The sequence below is a fragment of the Pongo abelii genome, chromosome 9 (assembly GCF_028885655.2).
Source record: "Pongo abelii isolate AG06213 chromosome 9, NHGRI_mPonAbe1-v2.0_pri, whole genome shotgun sequence".
NCBI lineage: Eukaryota > Metazoa > Chordata > Mammalia > Primates > Hominidae > Pongo > Pongo abelii.
This window is the reverse complement of record NC_071994.2, coordinates 64,491,362-64,514,734: the sequence shown is the minus strand read 5'-3', so window position 1 is coordinate 64,514,734 and position 23,373 is coordinate 64,491,362. Positions and strand designations below refer to the sequence as shown.

The 23,373-nt window shown below is 42.0% G+C and overlaps 1 protein-coding gene across 7 annotated transcripts in view; it reads left to right on the top strand.

The window, feature by feature from the left end:
* The window catches only part of TEAD1 (TEA domain transcription factor 1), a 269,563-nt gene that overhangs the window by 85,877 nt on the left and 160,313 nt on the right, over window positions 1-23,373 (top strand). For all 7 annotated transcript variants that reach the window (XM_024254988.3, XM_054524634.2, XM_024254985.3 and 4 more), the window contains one exon: window positions 3,672-3,927. In XM_024254988.3, coding sequence (XP_024110756.1) covers window positions 3,771-3,927 — 157 coding nt within the window. In that variant the 5' untranslated portion in view covers window positions 3,672-3,770. The remainder of the gene's footprint in view (window positions 1-3,671; window positions 3,928-23,373) is intronic.

Below are 23,373 nucleotides of genomic sequence, written 5' to 3'. Positions count from 1 at the left end.
TTTAGTGAAAGCTGACTCCTTCACTTAAAGGATATATATATATGGGGAGGTAAAGATATCAGCTCTGCAGGTACAGACATCGTGTGCATAATTCACTCATTTAGATTTTAATATTGATTATAATCAAGTGCTTGTTGCTATAGATTCAGAATCGAGGTAGACTGCATGACAGTTGGCCAATTCCACACATTTTTAGGGTTCTCCTAAAGCGTGGTTAATACTCTCAGAGCCTGTAGATACAAAGCCAGTTTCCAGGATGAGGTGGAGTTTGAACTGGACTGGAAGGAACCTGGGGGATGGAGTGCCAGGATGGTAATTTTGGTATCCAGTATGGGGAGCTTTTCTCAGCCAGCCCCAGTCTTGTGATAGGAAATTGTCTGCCCATATGTAAAGTCTTCATCTTATGATGGGGTTGTAAAACCAGAGGCCTGTATAACTCTGTGGATTATGTATCTGGTAGTTTCTGGGGCTGTGTCCTGGCCCATTGCCAGATTAGGTAATTCCATCCTGCTGACCTCTAGTTGACGAAAAATTGCAAGAGCCTGGATACACAGGGTCTTTTCCTTTGAAGTAAATGAATAAAAACGTGAGCATTTAAAACTGGCTGTACTTACTAAGTGGATAGATCAATTAATGCTAGTTAATACTGCATTCCCCCAAACAACCAGGAAGTTGTGATTCATACCTATAGAAGTAATAAGAAGAGCTTGTCTGTAAGACTCTGCTGCCTGTCTGCTAGAACAGCCTGCCCCTTGTGGAGCAGTTCAAGTAGCAGAAATTTTTTTCTTATGCTGAGTCAGAATATTCTTTGGAACTTCCCAAAGTGGATCTACATCCTTCCCATGTGACAGACAGCTCTTCAGAGGTTGTTTAGTGTCTTAGACACTAAGTGTGCAGTTATGATTCAGAAGAATCTTCCCATCTTTGGGCTGTGGGCTGAGGCTAAAAATGATAGAATTTAATAGGAATAAATATAAACTCCTGCTTTTAGCTCTGACACCAGTTGCACAAAAGACAGTATTCAGGAACAACCTCTGAGGGGCAGGAGCTTAGGAATTTAATGGAAAGTAAGTCCACTTCTGAGTGCCATTTATTGGGGGCCACTAAATGCATTCATGAGGGTGGGCAGAGGGATGATGGTTTCTAGTCTGGAAGACAATTAGGATCCTGGAGGCTGCTTCTGTCATACCTAAATGGGTGTCTTAGGAGAGATTTGCTCCCCTGAAGGATGGGGTATACTCTCAAGGAATGGATGTGTAGATGTTAACCAGGAGATGGGTTTTCGCCTGATAAATGGAAGCATTTCAACATGTCAGTATGAAGCGGGGTAGTACTGAGAAGGTAATGAGTTCCCTGCTGTTGGTGGTGTTCAAGGGTAGTCTGTGACCAGTTGAGTAGATTTTGAGGGGACTTCAAGCACTGAATGGGGGTGGTTGGTGTGTTTTGGTCTGGAGACTCTGGGGCTTACAGTTATATGAGAACATTATTTTAAGGCAGTCGAAGGTCCCTCAGTCCCTTCAGCTATCCGCCATTGTCCTAGATCCCATTCCCTGCTATCCTGACTGAGCACTGGGCATAACTACTATTTATCTTAAAGTGTGGCTCCTTGGAGTAAATTCATACTGCTGTGAACTGCCCAGAGCTCAAGGACTGGCCTGTGGTTTTGTACATGTGTGTTGTTTTGGTTTGTTTTTGTCTTTTTTTGTTGTTGTTTGGTGGGTAGGGTGGAGAGGAAGAAGGTGGGCTAGCCACTGCTTAAATAATTCATTCTTATTCTCATAATTTATCTAATAAACTACTTTGGAGCTAGAACAGACTGTAGAGTATAGTTCAGTTTGAATTTTGTAAGACTCTTAGATCGTAACAAAAAAGGTAATAGTTTGAATTCAAAAGGCCCACACTGCAGGCATCGTCAAGTTCATCTGGAGGTCAGTCACAAAATACTTTCTTGTGGCGTAATTTATACCTTCACATTTGGCAATTTTGAAAGTCCTGTGTAAATGTACCTATGTTGGTAAGAGGTAGTAAATATTTTGCTGACAAGTTCTTTGAATGATGGCTCAGTAGCAGCATTTAAAGGCGGACAACCAGAGGGTTTTTTGTGTATTTTTTTTTTTAAATCCAGGTGCTGCCAAGTCTACAAAGCTGGAAGGGAAGAAGCCAAAAGTGCCTACTAGTTATAGTTATACCATTAATTATGTAATATTCATGTGCCTCTGAGTTTCTGTACCTGGCATCTGTTGATATACACAGGTGGGGGAGGACAGGGGCACAGGATACAGTTGGGAGAGAGTGGGGAAGAAGACAGGTTGCTTGCTGTCAGGTAACGGTCCTGGAACATGGAGCAGTCCCTGGTGCCAGGTGTGGCCACCAGCACCTGCTTCCCTCCTGGGTGTCCGGGTGTCCGTGTTGTAATACTGCCTGGATTTGATGGGGTGAGAAGGGGAGGAACTGTGGCCACATGAAGCCCTCCCTACTCAGGCCCTTGGCCTCCTCTTTTTGATCAATCCTTTCTCTCTCATTTTTGGGAGGCCTTTGAATTAATGATCCTATACCTTTTCAGCAAAGGAATATTGATAAGTTAGTGTGCCAGACAGCAGGGAGTACGTAATTAGATCATTTTCACATTGACGTTATGCCAGTTTGACATTTGTTTGGAAAGCTTATCCCTTTATGACCATGGGTTATATACATAATTTAAGGGGAATAAATCTTTCAGAGATTTTTTTTTTGGTTCTGTGATCTTCAGTGTACAGAAAAAGAAATGAAATACTCCCCCACAGTTTTCGTGTGATCAGGAATTCAGCATAGGCTACAAGACAGAGTGCTCCATGTCAATAGAGAATATTTCACAGGTGTGCTAGGCACTTGCGGTAGTTGTTGCAGGGAAGTCAGGACTGGGGACAGCTTGGTCCCTACTTCAAGGTTACAGTCTAGGAGCTGAGAGTGGCAAAGTGACCTGATTCTACAGGGTAAAAGCCCCAGAGATAAATGACATAGGTCCAGGTCAGCCAGCATTGCTGTCTCAGTAGAATGAGTATGTGTGATACCAAAATAATCTTCCTGCTTCCCTCCTTGATCCTGCCACCATCTTGCATCTTGATGATCTCATATTGGGATAGTGAAACTAACAGAGTTTCCGAGTTATGTTGCCAGTTGCCATGGTGAAGTGGACATTTTAAAAAACTTTATTTTCTTATAAATAACTTGTTCTGCTTTGGAGATTTGATGATCATTTAGCAAAGTGCCCCTGGTAGATAGTAGGCACTCAGTAAATGGTTTTCGTATGAATCACTGCAAACTTGCAACTCCGAGTGAGTACTATTCTTCCATATAAATTTCCTCTCGTCTGTGAAGATTATCCAGCTTCTGCCCACCATTGCATTTCTGTGTGGGTGCTTAACATGATACTTAGATAATAAAACCACTTGGATCTCAAAATTCCATATTCTCCAGTAGGAGTTCTCCAAGCAAAGCTGGTGACTGAACCAAAATCTCAGAACTCACCACTAAAGAACTTAACCATGTAACCCAAAACCACCTGTACCCCCAAAAAGACTGAAATAATGAAATGAAAAAAGCTGGTGACTGAAGAACTTGCACTAGAGCTAGCAAGAGCATTATGTTTGTGGTTACCACATCCTTACACTGTTTTTGGTTTTCTCTTCTAGGTTTATTTTCTTGAAAAGGCTCCAGGCTTCGGCTTGGAAAATCCCACCGCCAAAATTGAGCCCAGCAGCTGGAGCGGCAGCGAGAGCCCTGCCGAAAACATGGAAAGGATGAGTGACTCTGCAGATAAGCCAATTGACAATGATGCGGAAGGGGTCTGGAGCCCCGACATTGAGCAAAGCTTTCAGGAGGCCCTGGCTATCTATCCGCCGTGTGGGAGGAGGAAAATCATCTTATCAGATGAAGGCAAAATGTATGGTAAGTGGCCAGGAACACTCCTTTGAAATACTACAACCTGCTGTTGTGGTAGGGGATAGATTGTAGCTGGTCTTGCAGCAAGAGCCGTTCATTGTATGGGGTTGAGTGATATTTGTAGAATTTTAGTGGGTCATCCAAAGGACTAACCCTCAACTAAAAAGGAGAGTCAATAAAGGACCTTTGGGAAATCACCCCTTGGGCTTTTCTTCTTCTACATGCGTAGTGGCATTACGTCAGAAGCTCCAGGGGTCCAGGCAGGAATATAAGTAGTTGCAGTGGCATGTACAGACACCAGATGGTGGGGAGGAGGTCTTCTGAATGCAGACCAGATCGCAAGGAAATACTGCCACTTACCTCTAGGTAACTGATGCCACTAGGAATGGGGGCCTGGTGCTGCCGAATCCCTTGATTGCCCCCAGCCCCCTTGAGGAAGAGCCAGCATTCTAGATGCTTATATGAAATCTACTCTTTTTAAAAAGCCAGCACTTTTTTTTTTTTTTAAAGCAACTCTGTACAGGCCAGAGAAAACATGTATGTGCATGGGCTTGATCAGCCTCTGAACCACCAATTTGCTGCTTTGCTGCCAGTTTGCAGTTGAATGGTCAGACAAGGCATTAGCACCCCGGGTCACTGTCACCATCTCCCCTTCTTTGGGGGTTGCCTTGAAGGGCATTCTGAAGGAAACACCAAGAGTGCCAAGGAGAGAGAGACCTGTTAACTATTTGGCTCTGGATGCCTAGGGCAGCAGCAAGGATCCACCTGCCGGTCTGGAGCTTGCTTGCTGGGTTTGGGCACCCCCTAACTTCCTTCCATAAATGCTTCCAGCTGCAGACCTGTACTTTTTGGCTGCTTACCTTTTGGGAAGCAGATGGCAGGTGTAGTTGCTTGAACATTCTGCTTGTCTAATTGAGCACGTTGAGTTGACAGAGTTCGCACTGTAGCTGAGTCTAAAAAGATGCAAACACAAATAACCTAAACTCAAAGAGAACTGGCTCAGTATTTTACCTGAGGTTGTTAACTTATCATGGGAGTGATTATTTCTAAACAATTGGAAGTCTTTTTCATAATAAGGTGTTGTACCTTTAATACTGCACTTCCTCTGTCAGGAGCCGTAGGAGACTGTGGCTTCAACTAGCACACACTGCTAAGGAGAAAGCAGATGGTGGTGCAGCTGCCACCAGCTGTGCCCCCACCCCGCCCTCCTCCTCTCCAACTTGGATGATGTAATGGAAACAAGGAAAATTTTGCTTTCTGCAGCATTGGAGTCTCTCAGCCTGTCACACACAGGGGAGAAGGAGACCCAGGCCTTTAGCATTTGTTTTATGCTCCCATAATATCCTTTGTAGCCAGGGAAGCCTCTTCGTATCTGGTGAAATGGACTGGGGATGAAACATCTCAGCTACTATGGGAAGAGAGTTTCAGGGCCCTAGATTTTCTGTATGTCTGGATCTTTCCTGGTCTCTTTATCTCAGCCTGGCTGTTTGCTTTGTGGGTCTTGTTTTCATACCTGAAAATGCAGCTCCCTTTCTTAAAGGCAGAGAAAAGCATTTTAATCTTTGAAGCTTCTTTGAAGATGATTTTATTATGGGTAGTGAAGGGTAGCTTTGGGACACTACCTTGTACAACTCTCATTTGCTTACCCAAAAATGGTTTCAATTTAAAACAAAGGCATAGTGTTAGAAATCCCAGTGGGGCATAACCACTGCACTTCATTTCCCATAGGAAATACTGGGAAAGGTCCTGTCCTTTCAGGAATAAGGTTTTGGGGCTGTGAACATAATTCAAAGCACAAGTTAACTTTTGTCAACTCCAATTTTGTATTGTTCTCCATTGAGATTTTACTTTATAGACAGCAGCCCTGGTGGATTTAACCAATTTGCCTATAATTCAATTATATAAATATTTTTATGTGAAAATAATTGTATAAGAGCTCCTGTTGGTAATTGGGTCTCAGAGGCAGCAGACTAAGAAGAACAAAGAGAAGCTTTGGATGTGAGTAGTTGTATCAACAGTGAACTTGAAGATTTTACCCTTGGTCTTGGTCTCAGTTTTCTCCTGTGTAAAATAAGATGGTAAAGTAGTTGATGATGTCCATGGGTCCTTTGCACTCTTCCATTTTGTGATGCTATGGTTTTGTTTCTTGTCACTGAGCAAGAGGGTCAGTTTTGACAAATGTGGTGCTGCTTGGGAGCCTAGCCTGTCTTGGGTACCCAGCATAACTTAAATTCTGAGTGCTTCCTGAGTGTGCATGGTTTTGATGTATGGATTCTTTTCTCCTTAACTCAGCAGCACATTTAGTGATTGTGTTGGTGGCTAACCTGATTTAAAATAGGACAGTCCTTTTGAGCAAGCAGCATTAGGAATTTTAACTCATTTGGAAAGAACAATCCTACTGGTTGTGGGTTTTTCAGCAAGTGGAGTATACAGCCTGGGAGAGTGTGTATCCTAATTGGGGCTCAGAAGATGCGTTGGCTGTATTGTCCTGCAGCCACCCCCACCTCCAGGCAGCTGCCTTGGGGAGGAAACATCCCTCCTGAACGCCCTCTCTCTGGTCGACATGAGGAGCTTTGCTTCTACTGCTACCTTGGAAGGGAACCATGGTGGTTAATGGGACTGTTGGTGGTGGAAACTGGACCCCTTAAGAGGAACTGCCCTGGTTGACTGGGAGCTGCCTCTGACCTGCCTGTGACTTGGAGGATGAGAGACAGTTGACTTGGGAGCCTCCACGTTGAGGCCCCAGCCACTCGAGAATTGAATCATATGAGCAGTGTGGGGCCAGAGCTACTGTCCTGGGCTTTTGGCCTGTTCCCCATCTTACCATACATGAATTGGGACCCAAACCAGACCAGGAGTCAGGGTTTCTTAAGGCCTTAAAGAGCATACTTTTTTTCTACAGATTTTGAAAATGAAAACATTTAAAGCATTTTTGAATTCCATGCAGTAAAATAAAAATGATTTAGTCTTTTAGTGAAATACCAAGTGTTTTTTACTTGAAAGGGTTATGGTTTTTCCAATATTTCAGGGCATTTGTAGAGTGCTTTGTGATGTTACTAATCCCAAGCCATTGGAGAAGCAAGGTCAAGTGATTTATTTTGGTAATGAAATTTTGTTCATGGTTGGCAGTAGGGCAAATGCCATCTTAGAAAGGAGAAAAAAGGACAACTCTCTTTATGATGAGGTTTTTGGCCACCGGAGGAGATGGCTTCATTCGCTTTCTGCTAACTTGGTCTTTGGGGAGCTGAGACTTTATGTGTTTGGGCTCTGTGTGGATAGGTGGCTTCTGCTGTGGGCACCCTTATGTGTAGGCAGTCGTTTTTATGGATTACTAGAAGGGGTATGAGACGTCCTTTGACGTGGTTCCTAAGGGCATGTGTGCTCACTCCCTGGGGCTCTCTCTTTCTCTGTGCTTGTCTTCTTCATTTTTTGTTTTTACACAGCTGTGTGTGACTCTTTTCCTGGTAGATCATGGGAGAGGAGATAGCAGGAGGACAAGATGAGAGGGAAGTTCTTGATCAACAAAGTTATCCAAAATTGGATTTCAGAGGAGCAGGCTGTAGTTTAAAACAAAACAAAATAAATAGCAAACCACGGGAACACCTGAATATGTTTCTTTTGCAACTGAAAACCCCAGTCAGATAGACCCCATAATCAAATAGGGCAGGGACAGGAACTAACCTTCACTGGTTGCTTGCTGTAGAGGCAGAGAAGTATATAGCACTTAACAGTCTGGACTCTGTAGATAATATGAATCCTGGCCCTGCACTTCTAGATATCAGATTTTTATCGGGTTACCTTACTTCTCTGTCTCAATTTCCTCAACTGAAAAGGAGGATTAGATAGATCTTACTGCATAGGATTGTTAGAAGAATTAAATGAACTAATTGTTATCTGGAATACCACCACCCCCTGCAATGTTTGAACTGTATCTAGCATATAGTGAGAGGTATGTAAGTGCTTATGAACTGAAAACAAAGAAGTGCTCTCTGCCAAGCACTATGCTAAAGGCTTCACATACAATTCTGTCTAATGCTCTTAACAATGCTTTGAAGCTGGTATTGTCATCCTCACTGTATAGACAGGAAGCTGAGTCTGAGAGGGGTAAAGTGGCTTGCACATGGCCAATATAAATGGTATAGCTAGCAGGTTTCAAATTCAGGGCTGTCTGACTCTACATCTTGGACTTTTCTACAGAGCTTTTGTTCCTTCCTTGGTAGAGACCATTATACATAAATCCAGTGAATCAGTATTGAGCTCCAGCGCAGCTGTATTCCAGCCCTGTGCTAGGGGTTGTCAGGGATACTGTAGTGAACCAGACAGACGTGGTCCCTGCCCTCATGGAGCTATCTCAGGTTCATTTGCAGGAAACTGACCTGAGGTCAGGACTGTGTGCCAAAGCTTTCTGAGAAGTTTGAGAGCCCTTTGAAGATGGTCACCTTCCACTTAGCCTTTTGAAGCCTATTCTTGGCTACCAAGGTCGAGGGCACCTGGCCTGATGCTGGCAGGAAGAAATCATCTCAAATAACGTAGCGGAGAGGATCCCAGATCACAAGGCTGGCCTCGGTAGTGGCCAGGAGGATGTCTGGAAGGTTCTAGCGCCCTAGGATCCTGTAAGCAGTCTGGGCAGAGCTGTTGCTTCCAGACATCTTCCTGGCCACTATTGACTTTCTCCTTTTGCAAGCAGATGTCTTCAGGATCCTTGCTTAGGTCAGCTCCAAGGAAGAACCCTTTCTTACTGGGATACCAGGACTACTGGTCAGCCCCAGAGACCTGAATTGTGAGGACCAGCGAAGATGAGGGGGAGGGTGTCTCTAGTCAGTCCTCCCCCGCTGCTGACCTGTGCCCTGCCCACCAGGACAGCATAGGACTTAGGATTGCATCTTTCTTTACTTCATAGGAGCCGAAGTCAGAAGAGGAAAGGGGGCTTTTTAAATGAGGTAGTGGCAGAACTGACAAGGGGGTATCAGAATGAGAGTGCACACAAGCAAGTGAGAGTATGTATTGATTAGTCAGTACAGCAAAGAGACTCAAACCTGTGGTCGCTACACTCCTCTGGATGCAGAGGACTGGTCAAAAAATTGCAGAATCATCCTTTTATAAGATAGTATGTTCTCACAACAGCTCTTTGAGGACCAGGGAGGTAGGCTTTGTCAGTGGAGACTCCAGAGCCCTGGTGTGGAAATGGCCATAGACTCCCAGCCCTGGAGGGTCTCCAGGCCTTGGCAAAGTGTTCTTCTTGGAGCTCCATATGAACATCATGTGGCATCTTTGATTTCCTCTTTCAGACCTCTGATTCAGGGTGTTATTTCAAGTTAATTGGTTAGAAGCGTGAAATAAACAGCTATGTGGTAGAACAGGCTAGAAGCTCCCAAAGCCGGGACCCCACCAATCACAGGATGTATTTCAAGGCCTGGAATATAGAAGGTGTCAGTAATGTTTGCTGAATAAATGCTTATGGGAGATGAATTATGGTTCAAACAGAGAACGTAGGTGATTAAGCCTGTAAGCCCTGAGGGCCTCTCCTGTGGGAGGAAGTGGCTAGAAAGAAAGAAGGAAAAAAAGAGGAAGATGTTTATTTAATGATCTTAGATTGAGAAAGAAGAAGGCCTATTTTTTGTGTTGGCAAATGTTAGTTGAAGAGATAGAAAAGATTTCTGCACAAAATATGGACAATAGCAGAGCAAGGGTTAATTCTGGAATGCTCAGAACAGATGAGTAATGGGGAATTTTTGAAATAGTTTGGTTCCTGTGAGAATAGCAGGGCCAGCGTCATCAGCATTTTGATTGGGAAGCTTAATGTGTGGGGGGTATGCAAAAGTGTATGCACAAGGTGTGAGCTCTTGTGCAATCCGGGTACAAAATAGCTAATTAAAGATGGCTCAAGAATTGGTCATAAGGGAGGTAGAAGGAAAAGAACGTGAAAGTATTACCAAGTTATGCTTTCCAACAGCTTTGCTGTGGCAGTGGATGAGCCCTGGGATTCAGGAAGACGTGGATTCATAAATCGTTTATTGAGGGCCTGCACTGTGCTTTGAGTGTGATGGGGACAACAGACATAAAATAACTTAAAAAGCTGACCTGTGTGAGCAGTTAACATACCAGGCACTTTCCCATTGTTATAGGATGTGCTATCTTGATTATTCCTCAAAAACAACCCAATAATATAGGTACTGTAATTATGCCCATTTTGCTGCTGAGGAAAGTGAGGTCCAGCAAGGTCAAGTTATTTGCTTGAGGTCACATAGTAAATAAGCTGTGGAGCTGACATTTACAACCAAGCCAGTCAATACAAATGACTCCAGTATTGATATGGAAGGAAGTATATTCTGTACTAGAGATATACCTGGTTTAGTAGTGGAGCAGCACAAAGTGTGATTATTTATGATTGGGGAATTTACTTGTATATGTTTGAGAATGAAAGAGCATGAGACAGACAGACTTAGCTAACTTTGAACTTTGGGAAAAAGATCATGTAGCAGTTTTTAAACTTATTTTGGATTATAGACCCGTTGGAGAATCTGTGGAAAGCTATGGACCCTTTCCGCCAGAAAAATCACATATTTGTATGTAGTTTTAGGACTGTTGCATATAACTTCAGGCAAGTTCTGGAGCACAGGTTCAGACTTGCCCCTGTGGGGAAAAGGAGAAGGGAAGGGCATTCTGTCTGAAGGAACGTGTGATAAAGGCATGGAGGCCTGGAAGGGCACAGCCCTGATGTGCTTAGAAATGAAAATCTCTCCTGGGAGAGGGGTACAGGAGCCAGCATTGTGTCGTTGCGGGTCCAAGTGCCATGCCAAGGTGCCTGGCACTCATCCTGGGGGCAGACGGAAGCCATTACATTTTTTTCAGAAGAGATGACATGTCTCAGCCTGTGTTCGACAAAACTAGGTCTGAAGGCGTGAAGACAAGTTAGATGGCTATTATAGTAGTCCGATAGGAGAGCCTGAGGCCTGCACTAGGATGCAGGCAGTGCTGGTGGGAGGAAGGAGTTTCAGAGATAAAACCAACAGAATTGGCTGATGGGATGAGATTTGTGAAAAAGAAGGAGGAGTTTAATTTCAGGTTCCACTTCTGGGTCACGGGGAGGATGGTGGTACTGTTAAGCGAGATGGGGAGTGGAGGCAGGAGAAGCAGGTTTGTAGAGGAGAGGAATGAAGAGTTAAGTTTTGTCATATGCTTGATGTACTGGGTGACCATCCAGATGGAGATGACCTGTAAGGAGTTGGAAATTCCTGCCTAGAGCTCAGTCAGATTGAAGTTGCAGGGGTAGTTTGAAGCCTCATCATCAGAGAAGTGATCTGATAATGGCCTATGATGCCCAGGCTCACAATTTATCAAGGGCAAAACTGGCATGGATTTTAAATGGAATGTCTGTAGCACTGGGAGAGTTAAAGTGATTGCCTTTTTCATAAATGGGAAGACAGATTAGTGGTTCCCAAGGCTCACTATCAACAGAAACACTCAAAGAGCTTAAAAGACAAAACAACTACTGACTAAGAACATGTGGGAGTGTGGCCTGGGAAACTGTATTTCTAAATGCTCCGTGAGTCATTTGGGTGATCAGCCAGGTTTGAGAGCTGCTGGGCTAGCTGCAGTCTGGGTCCAAGAAGACAGGACCACATTTTTAGAGTTGATAAACAAGTGAGCAGAGAATGATGCTAACATTTGAAGCAGTCTTTATGAGGTTTTGGTGCAGGAAATGAATGACACTAGTTTTCTTCAGTTTATGTTCCCTTTCTACCTAGAGGGAACATTACCATGACCAGGTCTTCAGAGAGTTTAACCGTGCATGGAAGGAGACACGGTATCCTGAAGGGCAGAACAAATTAAGAGAAGACTTTTTCTAGGACAAGGGAGACACTTGGCCATTTGGTTAGTTGGGGAAAAGAATTTATGAGTTGAGGATGTATTTGATGGAGCAAAACCCAGAAGAGACTTCAAAGGGAAAGGAACCTCTTTTCCTCTGATGCAGAATGGAGGAGGATAGTGGGAGGGCCGAGAGGGGGCCTCATTGCTTTTCTCAAATGAAGGTTATTGTGGGCTTTTGAAAAGTAGAACAAGCTTAGTACAGATGTACAGTATAGATGTTATCATTGACAGACAGGGATGAGTAAAAGAACTACTCAGCAGTGAGTATTAGCAGAGAGTATTACTTTCTTTTTTATTTGAGATATTGTAGATTCACGTGCAATGGTAAGAAATAATACACAAAGGGATCCTTTATGCATGTTGCCCATTTCCCCCCAATATGGTTACATTTTGCAAAACTGGAGTGTAATATTGCAACAAGCAGGATATTGGCATCCATACAACCCAGTGATACGACTCAGATTTTCCCAGTTTTACTTGAACTCGTTTGTGTGTACGTACTAAGTTGTGTACACTACTTGTTGTGTGTTAGTCTTGTGCAGGTTCATGTCTCCACCGCCACAATCAGAATACAGAACAGCTCCAACACCACAGGACCCGGGTTGCCCTTCTCCCTAACTGCTGGCAACCACCGATCTGTCCTCTGTTTCTAAAATTTTGTCATTTCAAACATGTTATATAAATGGAATCAGACTACATGAACCTTTTGGGATTGGCTTTTTTTCAACTCAGCTTAATTCCCGGGAGATTCATCCAGGTTGTGTGTATCAAGTTTGTTCCTTTTTATCATTGAGTAGTATTCTGTGGTGTGTATGTACCACAGTTTGTTTAACCATTCTGCTGTTCAAGGGCATCTGGGCTGATTCCAGTGTTTAGGCATTTCAAATCCACTGTGAACATACACGTATAGGTCTTTGTATGAAACTAAGTATTCACTTACATGGGATAAATGCCCACGAGTGTAATTTGCTGGCTCATATGGTATTTGTACATTCAGTATTTTTTTCTTTTAAACTGCCCAAGTGTTTTCCAGAGTAGCTGTACCACTTTACATTCTCACCTGCAATCTAGTTTCTCTGCGTCCTCACCAGCATTTGGTGTCATCACCATTGTTTATTTTCATTGTGATAGGTGTGTAATCGATACCTCATGTGGTTTTAATTTGCATTTCCTTAAAGACTAACAATTTTGAACATCTTTTCATGTGCTTATTTGCCATCTGTATATCCTCTTCAGTGAAATGTCTGTTCATGTCTTTTGTTCGTTTTCTAATTGGAGGGTTTATGTTGTTACTGTTGTGTTTTTGGAATTCTTTTTTCTAGATACAACTCCCTTTTTTGGATATGTGGTTTGCAAAGATTTTCTCCTTACCTGTAGCTTATCTTTTCATCTTTTCTCATGGGCAAAGCAAAAGAACTTTTAGCAGAGCAAGACTTTTAACAGCGAAAGTTTTAATTTTGATGAGGTCTTATTTATTAGTTTTTCCTTTTGTGAGTCATGCTTTTGGTGTTGAATCTGAGAACTCATTGCCTAGCCCTAGGTCTTGAAAACTTTCTCCTGTGTCTTGTTCTAAGAGTTTATAGTTGTATGTTTTAAATGTAGGTCTATGATGCATATTACTTGTGAGGGAACCCATTGGCATGATTCTGTGATTTTCTTTACAGGAAGGTTATTGGGTTTATTCATATTTTGACAGTTGTTATGGCTTGGTCATAGGAGTCTTAAGTTGGGAAAGTGACAGGGTGAAGCTGGAGGGGCTGGTAGGCCATGGGGCATGCTGTTCAGAGGCTCTGGTGCATGTAGGAGAGGAGGCAGGACAGGAGGCTCTGGTCATGCATGGGAGAGGCAGCACTGAGATTAGAGATGGAGAGATTTCAGGGGATGAGTTTCGAGGTGTGGCCATAAATACGGTCAACTGATGTGAATGTGGGCGATGGGCGTGGGAGATGAGGAAGCAAGGCACTGTGAAGCTCATCCACAGTGAGTTGATTAATCACTTAGATGCTGAACTTCACAGTGGTAAAGTGTGCATTTTTAAGGAAGGTACCAAAGTAAACCAGGTGCTGAGGGATTTCTTTGAGGAGTACATGGCCCCATGGATAAGCATGGAAAGATATTGATCGAGTGTAAGTGGTGTCTAAAAGCAGAGAGCAGAACAGTGGGACGGGAGGTACATCAAGGTCAGAAGAAAATGCCAACATTTCTACCTTCCTCTTCCCAAATTCTTCAGTTGGTCCAAAACTATACCTATTTGTGATGTATAGTTATAGTTATATGGGCCAACCATACAAGCTCTTTGAGCCTTGTTGCCATCACCAGTAGAATGGGGCCGGTAAGTCAGCATGTTTCTTTCTACCTCTCAGCAATGTTGAGAGAAAATGTAATTATGTATGAAGAAGTTCTTTGAATTCTTAAAATTAATGGTTTAATTAATTTAAACAGAAAACCAAATATCGCATGTTCTCACTTGTAAGAGAGAGCTAAATAAGGAGAACACATGGACACCGACACATAGATGAGAGCAATAGACACGGGGCCTGATGGAGGGTAGGAGGAGGGAGAGGATTGGGAAAAATAACAAATGGGTACCAGGCTTAATACCTGGGCAACAAAATAATCTGTACAACAAAATCCCATGACACGATTTTACCCATATAACAAACCTGCACATGTACCCCTGAACTTAAAAGTCAAAAAAAGGGAAGTTATATCATATTTTTAAAAAATTAATGCTTTTAGAAGTTAAACCTGTTCAGGACTTGTTGGAAAAGTAGGAAAGAACACTTTGGAACCATCAAGCAGAGTTAAGCATCCCTAGCTCAGTTAGAGGGCTGTGTGGTTAAGGGAGAAATTGAGCTGAGCCCTCCTTTCTTAGGGTTTCTGTCAAAGAACAGGGGGACGGGGAGCTCCAGGGCAGACTTTTAGAGATCAGAGCCACAAATGATGGAAGGGACTGTCGCTGGGCAGAGGTTCATCAGGCCTCCCTCACAGTGGCCCTCCGCAGCATCAGAGGGAAGTAGAGAGTGGGTGGACATTTGTGTTCTTAGCAGCACAGGCCTGGATTCAACGATGTTTCTCTGTTCTCCTCCCCACCGGGTCCCCACCTCTAGAGTTTCAGTTCCTCACTCATCTGCTGCTGTGGCCTTCCATTTTATGTGAAAGCATGTCTCTGATTTATTATTGTTGTTATCTGTTTTATCCCGTTCCAGTGATAGTATGTGTTTAAAGTGGTCTTTTTAAAATAAATGATCATTATTGGTGGTAGTGTTCTGTTGGTCTCTCACTAAAGGTGCTATTTTAGAGACTGTTCAACTTGATAAATTTAAATACAGAAGTGTGTTCGTGGGCAGGATCCTAGAAAAAAATCTGGAGGAATTTACAGTCTACTAATAGTGGTTGCCACAGGGAGATGGGATTATAGGAGACTCGGTTTCTATTATGTTTCTGTGTTAATGGGATTTTTTCAATCGCAAGCATATGTTACTTTTGGAATCAGAAGAAAAAAGATAATTGTGTCAAGTTTATTTTTTCCTCTGGTTCTGAGTAAAGGATATTCATTAAAGAAAAATGTGGAAAATAGCAAGAGTTAGAAAGCAAACCATATTGCCTGGGTCCACTGTGGTGTGGTGTTTACTTGGGGGGGGGGGTTCACCCAGGGGAGTCATGGCAGGGTCACGATGGGCAGGGAGGGGTGCAGGGGTGTTTGGAGAGCATCTCTCCCTTCCACTTGTGGGTGGCTGAGGTGTTGAGCTCAGGGGACATGTGGTCAGAGAGTGGCAGTGCTAGGGCGGAGGAGGAGAACAGGGCATTCTTATTATAGGTTTTAGGACATCGGTCCGGGACTTCAACAGGTGCCCTGGCCACTTGAGTGTGTCAGTCAGCTGGCCCAGCTCAGAGACGCATAATTCCAACATTCATGTATTATGGTAAGATGGTGATGGGAGAGAGAGAGGAAAACATCCACATCCATTCTTTGAATGTCCATAGGCTCACACCACAAATGGAACGAACGGGATGCACATCTCTGCTGAGTATTTTTCGTTCAGCTTGTACATGAGAGTAGACGTGGTTTATTCCTAGAGGGTTGGGGGCTTCTCTCTGCCAGTAATGTTTTTGATGGCCGTGTTATCCTTTGTAATAGATTCCTGGCAAGTGATCTTGTATTTGTACTGCCTTTGGACAGAGGTGGGTAGATTTTAGAGAACGAAAACACTGGGTACTTTACAGTGTGCTACAGATTCTCATTTGATTATAATTGTTAATTATAATCAAATAAACATGCAATCCGAATGTGTTTGATTGGCTTGATATTGACCTGCTATGCATACCCTGCAGATTATTCCGTCTGCCTACCTTCCCTTTCCTCATGTTTCAGTTCTAGCTAAATAATAAAATCAAATTTGTTCTTCAAAGCCCATTAGGATATTATTATTATTATTATTATTATTTTTGAGATGGAGTTTTGCTTTTGTTGCCCAGGCTGGAGTGCAATGGCATCATCTCACTGCAACCTCCGCCTCCCGGGTTCAAGTGATTCTCCTGCCTCAGCCTCCCCAGTGGCTGGGATTACAGGCATGCATCCACCATGCTCGGCTAATTTTGTATTTTAGTAGAGATGGGGTTTCACTATGTTGGCCAGGTTGGTCTCTAACTCCTGACCTCAGGTGATCCTCCTGCCTCAGCCTCCCAAAGTGCTAGGATTACACTAGCACTAGGTGTGAACCACCACACCTAGCCTTATTTTTTTTTAAAGTTTGTTCTTGTGTCAAGGTACTCTCCTTTCCCTCTTAGCCTTTTAGAACACAGTCTTAAAGGTGTGATAGTGAAACTTGCTGCCCAGGATGTTTAATTTATTAAAAAAAATTTTTCTTTATTTCATTGTAGTCCCCCCACCTTTGGGGGAAATATTTGTCACCCCAAAGCTTTACAGCTTCTGGGGTAATATTTAACATATGTTAATAAGCTGAGTTTTTTCGGCCATTTACAAAGGTCCCAGTTGCTCACTGTATGCCTACCCTCTTCCCTGGATCTGCCTCTGTGCTCTGTGACTTGCCTGATATTTTGTTGAGATGGGCTTTGGCAACTGTCTCTTAGATGAATGGTTCTATTACAAACACAGTAGCTTCCATGACAGCTTAGAAGAGATTGTTGTTTGTGACAGCTTTTATTGAGAGAGGTTTGGTGCACGTTAATGTCCTGATAAGGACATTTGTATCTATGAAGTAGCCACAGCCTTAAACATATTTGATTGTCAGTAAAATATTGGGGATGATGACATGCCAGATGTGAGGTATCGGATTGCATGTTTATTCAACTGTTATTGCAATCTCTGTACTAAGATGTGCCCTTGTATTTTCTGTCTCACAGCAACACACAAAATGCAATGGTGATATGATCCTGATTATGAAAGATGCTATTTAGGTTACTTGGATTGTAAACCATGTGTATTAGGAAGCATTCTCTCAGTCCCCATATGTCCTTAGACAGCAACCACAAACAGTTGTTAGGTGAAGGGAATTGTCAAGTGGGTTGAACATACGCATTGTGAATAGGGACCTTTTGAAATGTATGAATCTTAGTAAGTCCTGGACTGACCAGGGCAGGTGATGTGACAGGGACTCAAAATAATAATAATGAATATTTATTCTTGCAATGAATTTTTGCAATAATGAATATTTATGCTTGCAATGTGCCAGGTACTGTTCTGAATACTTAGCATTAACCCATTTAAACCTTCTAACAAGTCTTATGAATAGCTACTATTATCTTACATTACAGATGAGGAAACCATGGCCTAGAGAGGTTTAGTAAGTTGCCCAGGGTCAGATTCTCATTTGATTGTAATTGTTAATTATATTTAATCATGAAAGTAGTGGTTAAGAGCTCAGGCTCTGGGGTTCATATCCTGGCTCCAGTCCTGGATGTTCTTACTGCTGCCTGGCTAGGGTGGAAGAGAGTTTTGGTTCCAGGTAAACAATAGAAAAGAAAGAATGGGCTTTCCTGGTGTCTGGGATACCGTTCAACCTGTTTTTTGCTTTGTAAACTACTGGTCGTTAAAAAAACACTCCATCCTCTCTGAAGCCTTCCTTAATCTCCACAGGCAGAGCTAATTTTTCCCTCTCTTAAGTTTCCAAAGCACATGACTTTTAACTGTCCATTAAAGGCCTCATCAGACTCTTTTTTTTTTTTTTAACTGTGGTAAGCACTGTCAGGCTCTGTTTCTGTGGTTCTGTACCCACTGAGAACTCTTCAAGGGCCAGTGCTGCTCAGCCTCCAGTATGGTCCCTGGCACACATTAGGCCCCCCAAAAATGTTTGAATTAGTGAAAGTTGTTGGTAATAAAATTCCATCTTGTGCCTCTCAAGAGTTTTGTTTCCTACATTCTTGGCATTTTTATGACATTTACAACATTCTAATGAAACAACAAGGGCAAGAATTTTGATTTCATAAATAAGAAACTGAAGCACAGAGACCAGAATGTTTTCTGTTAGATTGTTTTATCTTGAGAAACCACCTGGTGAAACAAAACTTACGAGAATTAAGTCATTTACAAGACCCCACTCCCCTATTTACACTTTTCTATCATAACCATATTGATCTTACACCTGAGATGTTGTGAACTAGAGTAATTTGTTCACAGTAGTAAAGCATAATCCTAGAAAAGTTAGTCTTTGACCATTTCTTTTCCCTGGTGTATACTGGACATAATATGTTTGTAAGCTTATTTGAGATGTTTCTAAGTGGTAGGGGTGTGTGTGTGTAAATGTTACTTTTTTCAGATTAACTGTGGGTTTAGTTTTAGTTGTCTGAAAATCAGTTCCACCACTGATTATTCTAAGATGACATTGTTGATCTTGAATGATACAGTTCCTGGGAGGAGTGAACTAAAAGTAAGCTCTCACTGTATAGTTCAGAAGGGTGTTGAGTTAGGGTGAGTTTCCAAGATACAAAATCTCGTTAGCTCATTGGCTGATTTATAAGGGGCTTATTAGCCTGTGGGAGTAAGTTCTTCATTGGTGGTAAAGGGCACAGGGTTGGGAGTAAGGGTTGTTGGGGTTTAAATCCTGGCTTTGCCACTTCACTGACTGTGTAACCATGACTAATATTGCTAAACCTCCATATCCTCATCTGGTCAATGGGACCAATATTGGCGCCCCATCTCACAACTTCAGTATGAAGATTAAATTAGATAATGCATTATAATACTTAGAATACCCAGTTCATTCTTTGAGAGCAGTATTACCCTGACAGCTAAATGAGACAAAGATATCATGAGAAAATAACTAATATCCTTTATGAATATAGATATAAAACTCCTCCACAAAATATGAACCCATTCAGCAACATATAAAAAGGTGACCAAGTGAGATTTATCCCAGGAGTGCAAGGTCAGTTTAATATCTGAAAATCAATTAACGTAATACACCGTATCAATAGAATGAAGAAAAAACCACATTTTTATCTCAACAGATACAGAAAAAGGATTTCACAAAATCCTTCATGATGTAAATAATCAGCAAACTAGGATTAGAAGAGGGCCTCTCACCTGCTAAAGGGCATCTATGAAAAATCTAAGCAAATGTATGTAATAGTAAAAGACTGAATGCTTTCCTTCTAAGATCAGGAACGAGACAAGGATGTCTGCTTTTACTCCTTCCATTCAATATTATACTGGAGTAAGAGCAATTGTACAAGGAAATGAAATAAAAATTACTCAGATTGGGAAGGGAGAAGTCAAACTATACTATCTCTGTTTGATCTTGTATGTAGCTAAAAAAGTAAAACACAACACTATTAAAGTTCATAAACAATTGTAGCAAGGTTTCTGGATACAAGATAAATACATAAAAATATAAAACTCAATTGTAAATTATTTCTTTTTTTATTTTTTGAGACGGAGTTTCGCTCTTGTCACCTAGGCTGGACTGCAATGGTGCGATCTTGGCTCACTACAACCTCCGCCTCCCAGGTTCAAGCGATTCTCCTGGCTCAGCCTCCCGAGTAGCTGGGATTACAGGTGCCTGCCACCATGCCCGGCTAAGTTTTGTATTTTTAGTAGAGACGTGGTTTCACCACATTGGCCAGGCTGGTCTCGAACTCCTGACCTCAGGTGATGCGCCTGCCTCAGTTTCCCAAAGTGCTAGGATTACAGGTGTGAGCCACTGCGCCTGGCCACTCGATTGTATTTCTGTACTTAACAGCAAACAACCTGAAAATGAAATAAAGCAATTTTATTCATCATAGTGTGAAAAAGAACAACATACACAGGAATAAATGTGACAAAAGAGCAAAACATTTACCTCCAAAACTACAAAATATTGTTTAAATAAATTAAATAACTAAATAAATTGAAAGCCATTCTATGTTTATGGGTTGGAAGACTTATGTTGCTAAGACAGCAGTACCACCAAATTGATCTACAGATTCAGTGAAATCCTTATCAGAATTCCAGAATCCCATGACTTCTTTGACAAGTTGATTCTAAAATTTATATGGAAATTCAAGACCCAGAATAGCCAAAACAATCCTGAAAAAGAAGAACAAAGTTGGAGGACTCACACTTCGTGATTTCAAAGCTTACTACAGAACTACAATCTGAATCAAGAGAGTGTGGTACTGGGATAAATTAGACATATCATCAATGGAGTAGAATCACAAGTCCAGAAATAAACCCTTACATTTATTGTCAATTGATTTTCAACAGATGTACCAAGACAATTCAATAGGAAATAATAGACTTTTCAACAAATGATGCTGAGACATGCAAAGAGTGAAGTCGGATCCCTTCCTCACGTATCATATATCATAATTAACTAGAAAATGATCATAGATGTAAAAGCTATGACCATGAAACTCTAAAGGGAAATATAGGAATGAGTCTTTCTGACTTTGGATTAAGCGAAGCCTTAGATGTGACAACAAAAGTATAAGTGGTAAAGTAAAAATAGAGAAAATTCATGAAAATTAAACTTTCCTGCTTCAAAGGATATCATCAAGAAAATGAAGAGGCAATCCAGAGAACAGAAGAAAATTTTTTCAAATCATAAATCTAGTAAGCAACTTGTATCTAGAATATATAAAGGACTTTTGCCATTAATAAAAAGATTATCCAATTAAAGAATGGACAGAGGATCTGACTAGACCTTTCCGTAAAGAAGACGTACATTGAAAAACACATCAAAGATGCTCAAAACTATTGGCTAGCAGGGAAATGCAAATTAAAACTTCACTGCGATATCACTTTATATCTCTTAGGATGGCTATCATTAAAAAAAAACAGACAATAACAAGTGTTAGGGAGGATGTAGAGAAATGGGAACTCTCATAGGTCACTGGTGGGATTATAAAGATGACATAACCACTCTGGAAACAGTCTGGAAGTTCTTTAAAAGACTCACCATAGAGTTATTATAGTACCCAAAAGAAATGAAAACAGATGTCCATACAAACACTTGTACATTAGGGTAGGTGTGTTGGCTCCCAGCACTTTGAGAGGCCTAGGTGGGCAGATCGTGTGAGTCTAGGAGTTAGAATCCAGCCTGGGCAACGTGGTGAAACCTCGTCTCTACCAAAAAAAAAAAAAAGAGAGAAAAAAATCAGCCAACCGTGGTAGTGCACACCTGTAGCCCCAGCTACTCAGGTGGCTGAGGTGGGAGGATCACCTGAGCCTGGGAGGTGGAGGTTGCAGTGATCAGAGATCCCCCCACTGCACTCCAGCCTGTCTCAAAAAACAAAACAAACTTGTACATGGATATTTATAGCAGCATTATTTCTAATAATCAGAAAGTGGAAACAACCCAAATGTTTATCAGCTGATGACTGCATAAATAAAATGTGGTAATAGCTATACAATGGAATATTATTTGGCAATAAAAAGGAATGAAGTCTTAATACATACCACAATATGGATGACACTTGAAAACTGTGCTAAATGAAAGAAGATTCATGAAAGACCACATATTGTACGATTTCATTTATACATGGAATCATATGAATCATACCAAATGCCCGGAATTGGTCAGTCTACAGAAACAGGAAGCAGATTAGTGGTTACCTGAGAGTGGAGGATTTGAGAGAAAATAGGGAGTAACTGCTGATGGGTATGGAGTTCTTTCTGGGGTGATTAAGATGTTCTAAAACTAGTTACGGTAATGCTTACACAACTCTGTGAATATACTAAAAACTATTGAATTGTACACTTAAAATGGGTGAGCTGTATGAAATATGAATTACATCACAATAAAGGTAGTATCAGTGTATATGCTTAGCATCATGCTTGGCCTTGATTGGTAAATGTTAGCTACCATTGTAATAGTAACTCTCTGACTTCATGTGCAGAGCACATTTGTAGTAGCAAAGATGGAAAGAGAGGAAAATGCTGAGAGAGTAGATGAACATACCAGTTAACTCAGATACCAGGTGAGGGAGAAGGTGACTGAATCTGTGGCAGCAGTATGGTAGGAGCTGAGTGCTGCTTTTGGAGAAGGTGAATGAAGTTATGTGGTGCAAGAGCCTGATACCCTAAAAATGTCTAGTAAACCTGAACCTAGTTACCCTTAAAATGTGGTTGAACTTGGGTCTCGGGATCCAGATGTCACTAAACAGTATCTTCTTCACAAAAGAGTAATCACCATCAGGGTGGTAAAAAGCCACAGTTTTTGTGTCTAGAAGTCACTAAACCAGGTAAGGGTGTGTGTGTGTGTGCTTTCTTTTTAAATCATTGTATGACAAAGGCCAGAGTTGTAGTGTATGTGTGTGTGCTTTCTTTTTAAATCACTGTATGACAAAGGCCAGAGTTTTAGTTTTTGTGCTTTTTTTTTTAAGGCAGTGTCTGGGGGAACTTATCTTCCCACAGTCAGCCCGTGGCTGACCAGCTTTGATTTTTGCAGGGTGTCTTTGGGCCTGAATGTTTGAGCCTCCCTACGGGAGATGGCTAGAGCCTAGCCCTTGTGCTCTGGAAGTTAGTGCTGGTAAAAGCTTTGCAGTTGGCGCTGTGGATGCCCTGTGCTACTTAACAGTGGTTCCTCCTTTAGAACTTGGAAGACATGTGCCAATAGGGAGGAAGGTTCTCTGCTAAGATGCATTTATTTGTGAACACCTCTCACAGTGTTTTTTTCAAGGATATACCTGTGGAGGGAATTTCCCATTTCAGTTTTCGGGGAAACCTAGTGAGCTGCTTCTCAGATGTTTAGGTCACACACTGACACTCAAGGTTGAATGGCTACTGAGTGGTGGAGCTGTGATTCCAAAAACCTTCCATGTCTGATTGCTAAGAGAGTTCACAGTCTTAACTACTAGGCTGAATTGTCCCTCAGGGATGGACAAAGTGGAAGAGAGAGAAAGCTGAAGGCAGAGAGATGTGAAAATACAGTCTTTTCAGGAGTAGTAAGGAGGCTGGTAAGCATGTGGGATGTCTAGAAGGGTGGATGGAGTGTGGAGTGGCTTGTAAGCTGAGAGGTTATGGAAGTGAAGTGCCAGGCAAGGACGTTCGAACAGTAAGATTAGAAGTTCTCAGCTTTTCTGTGTATGCAGCATATACACAGGAAGGGGGATGGGAGCCCTTGTTTTTAGGATATTCAA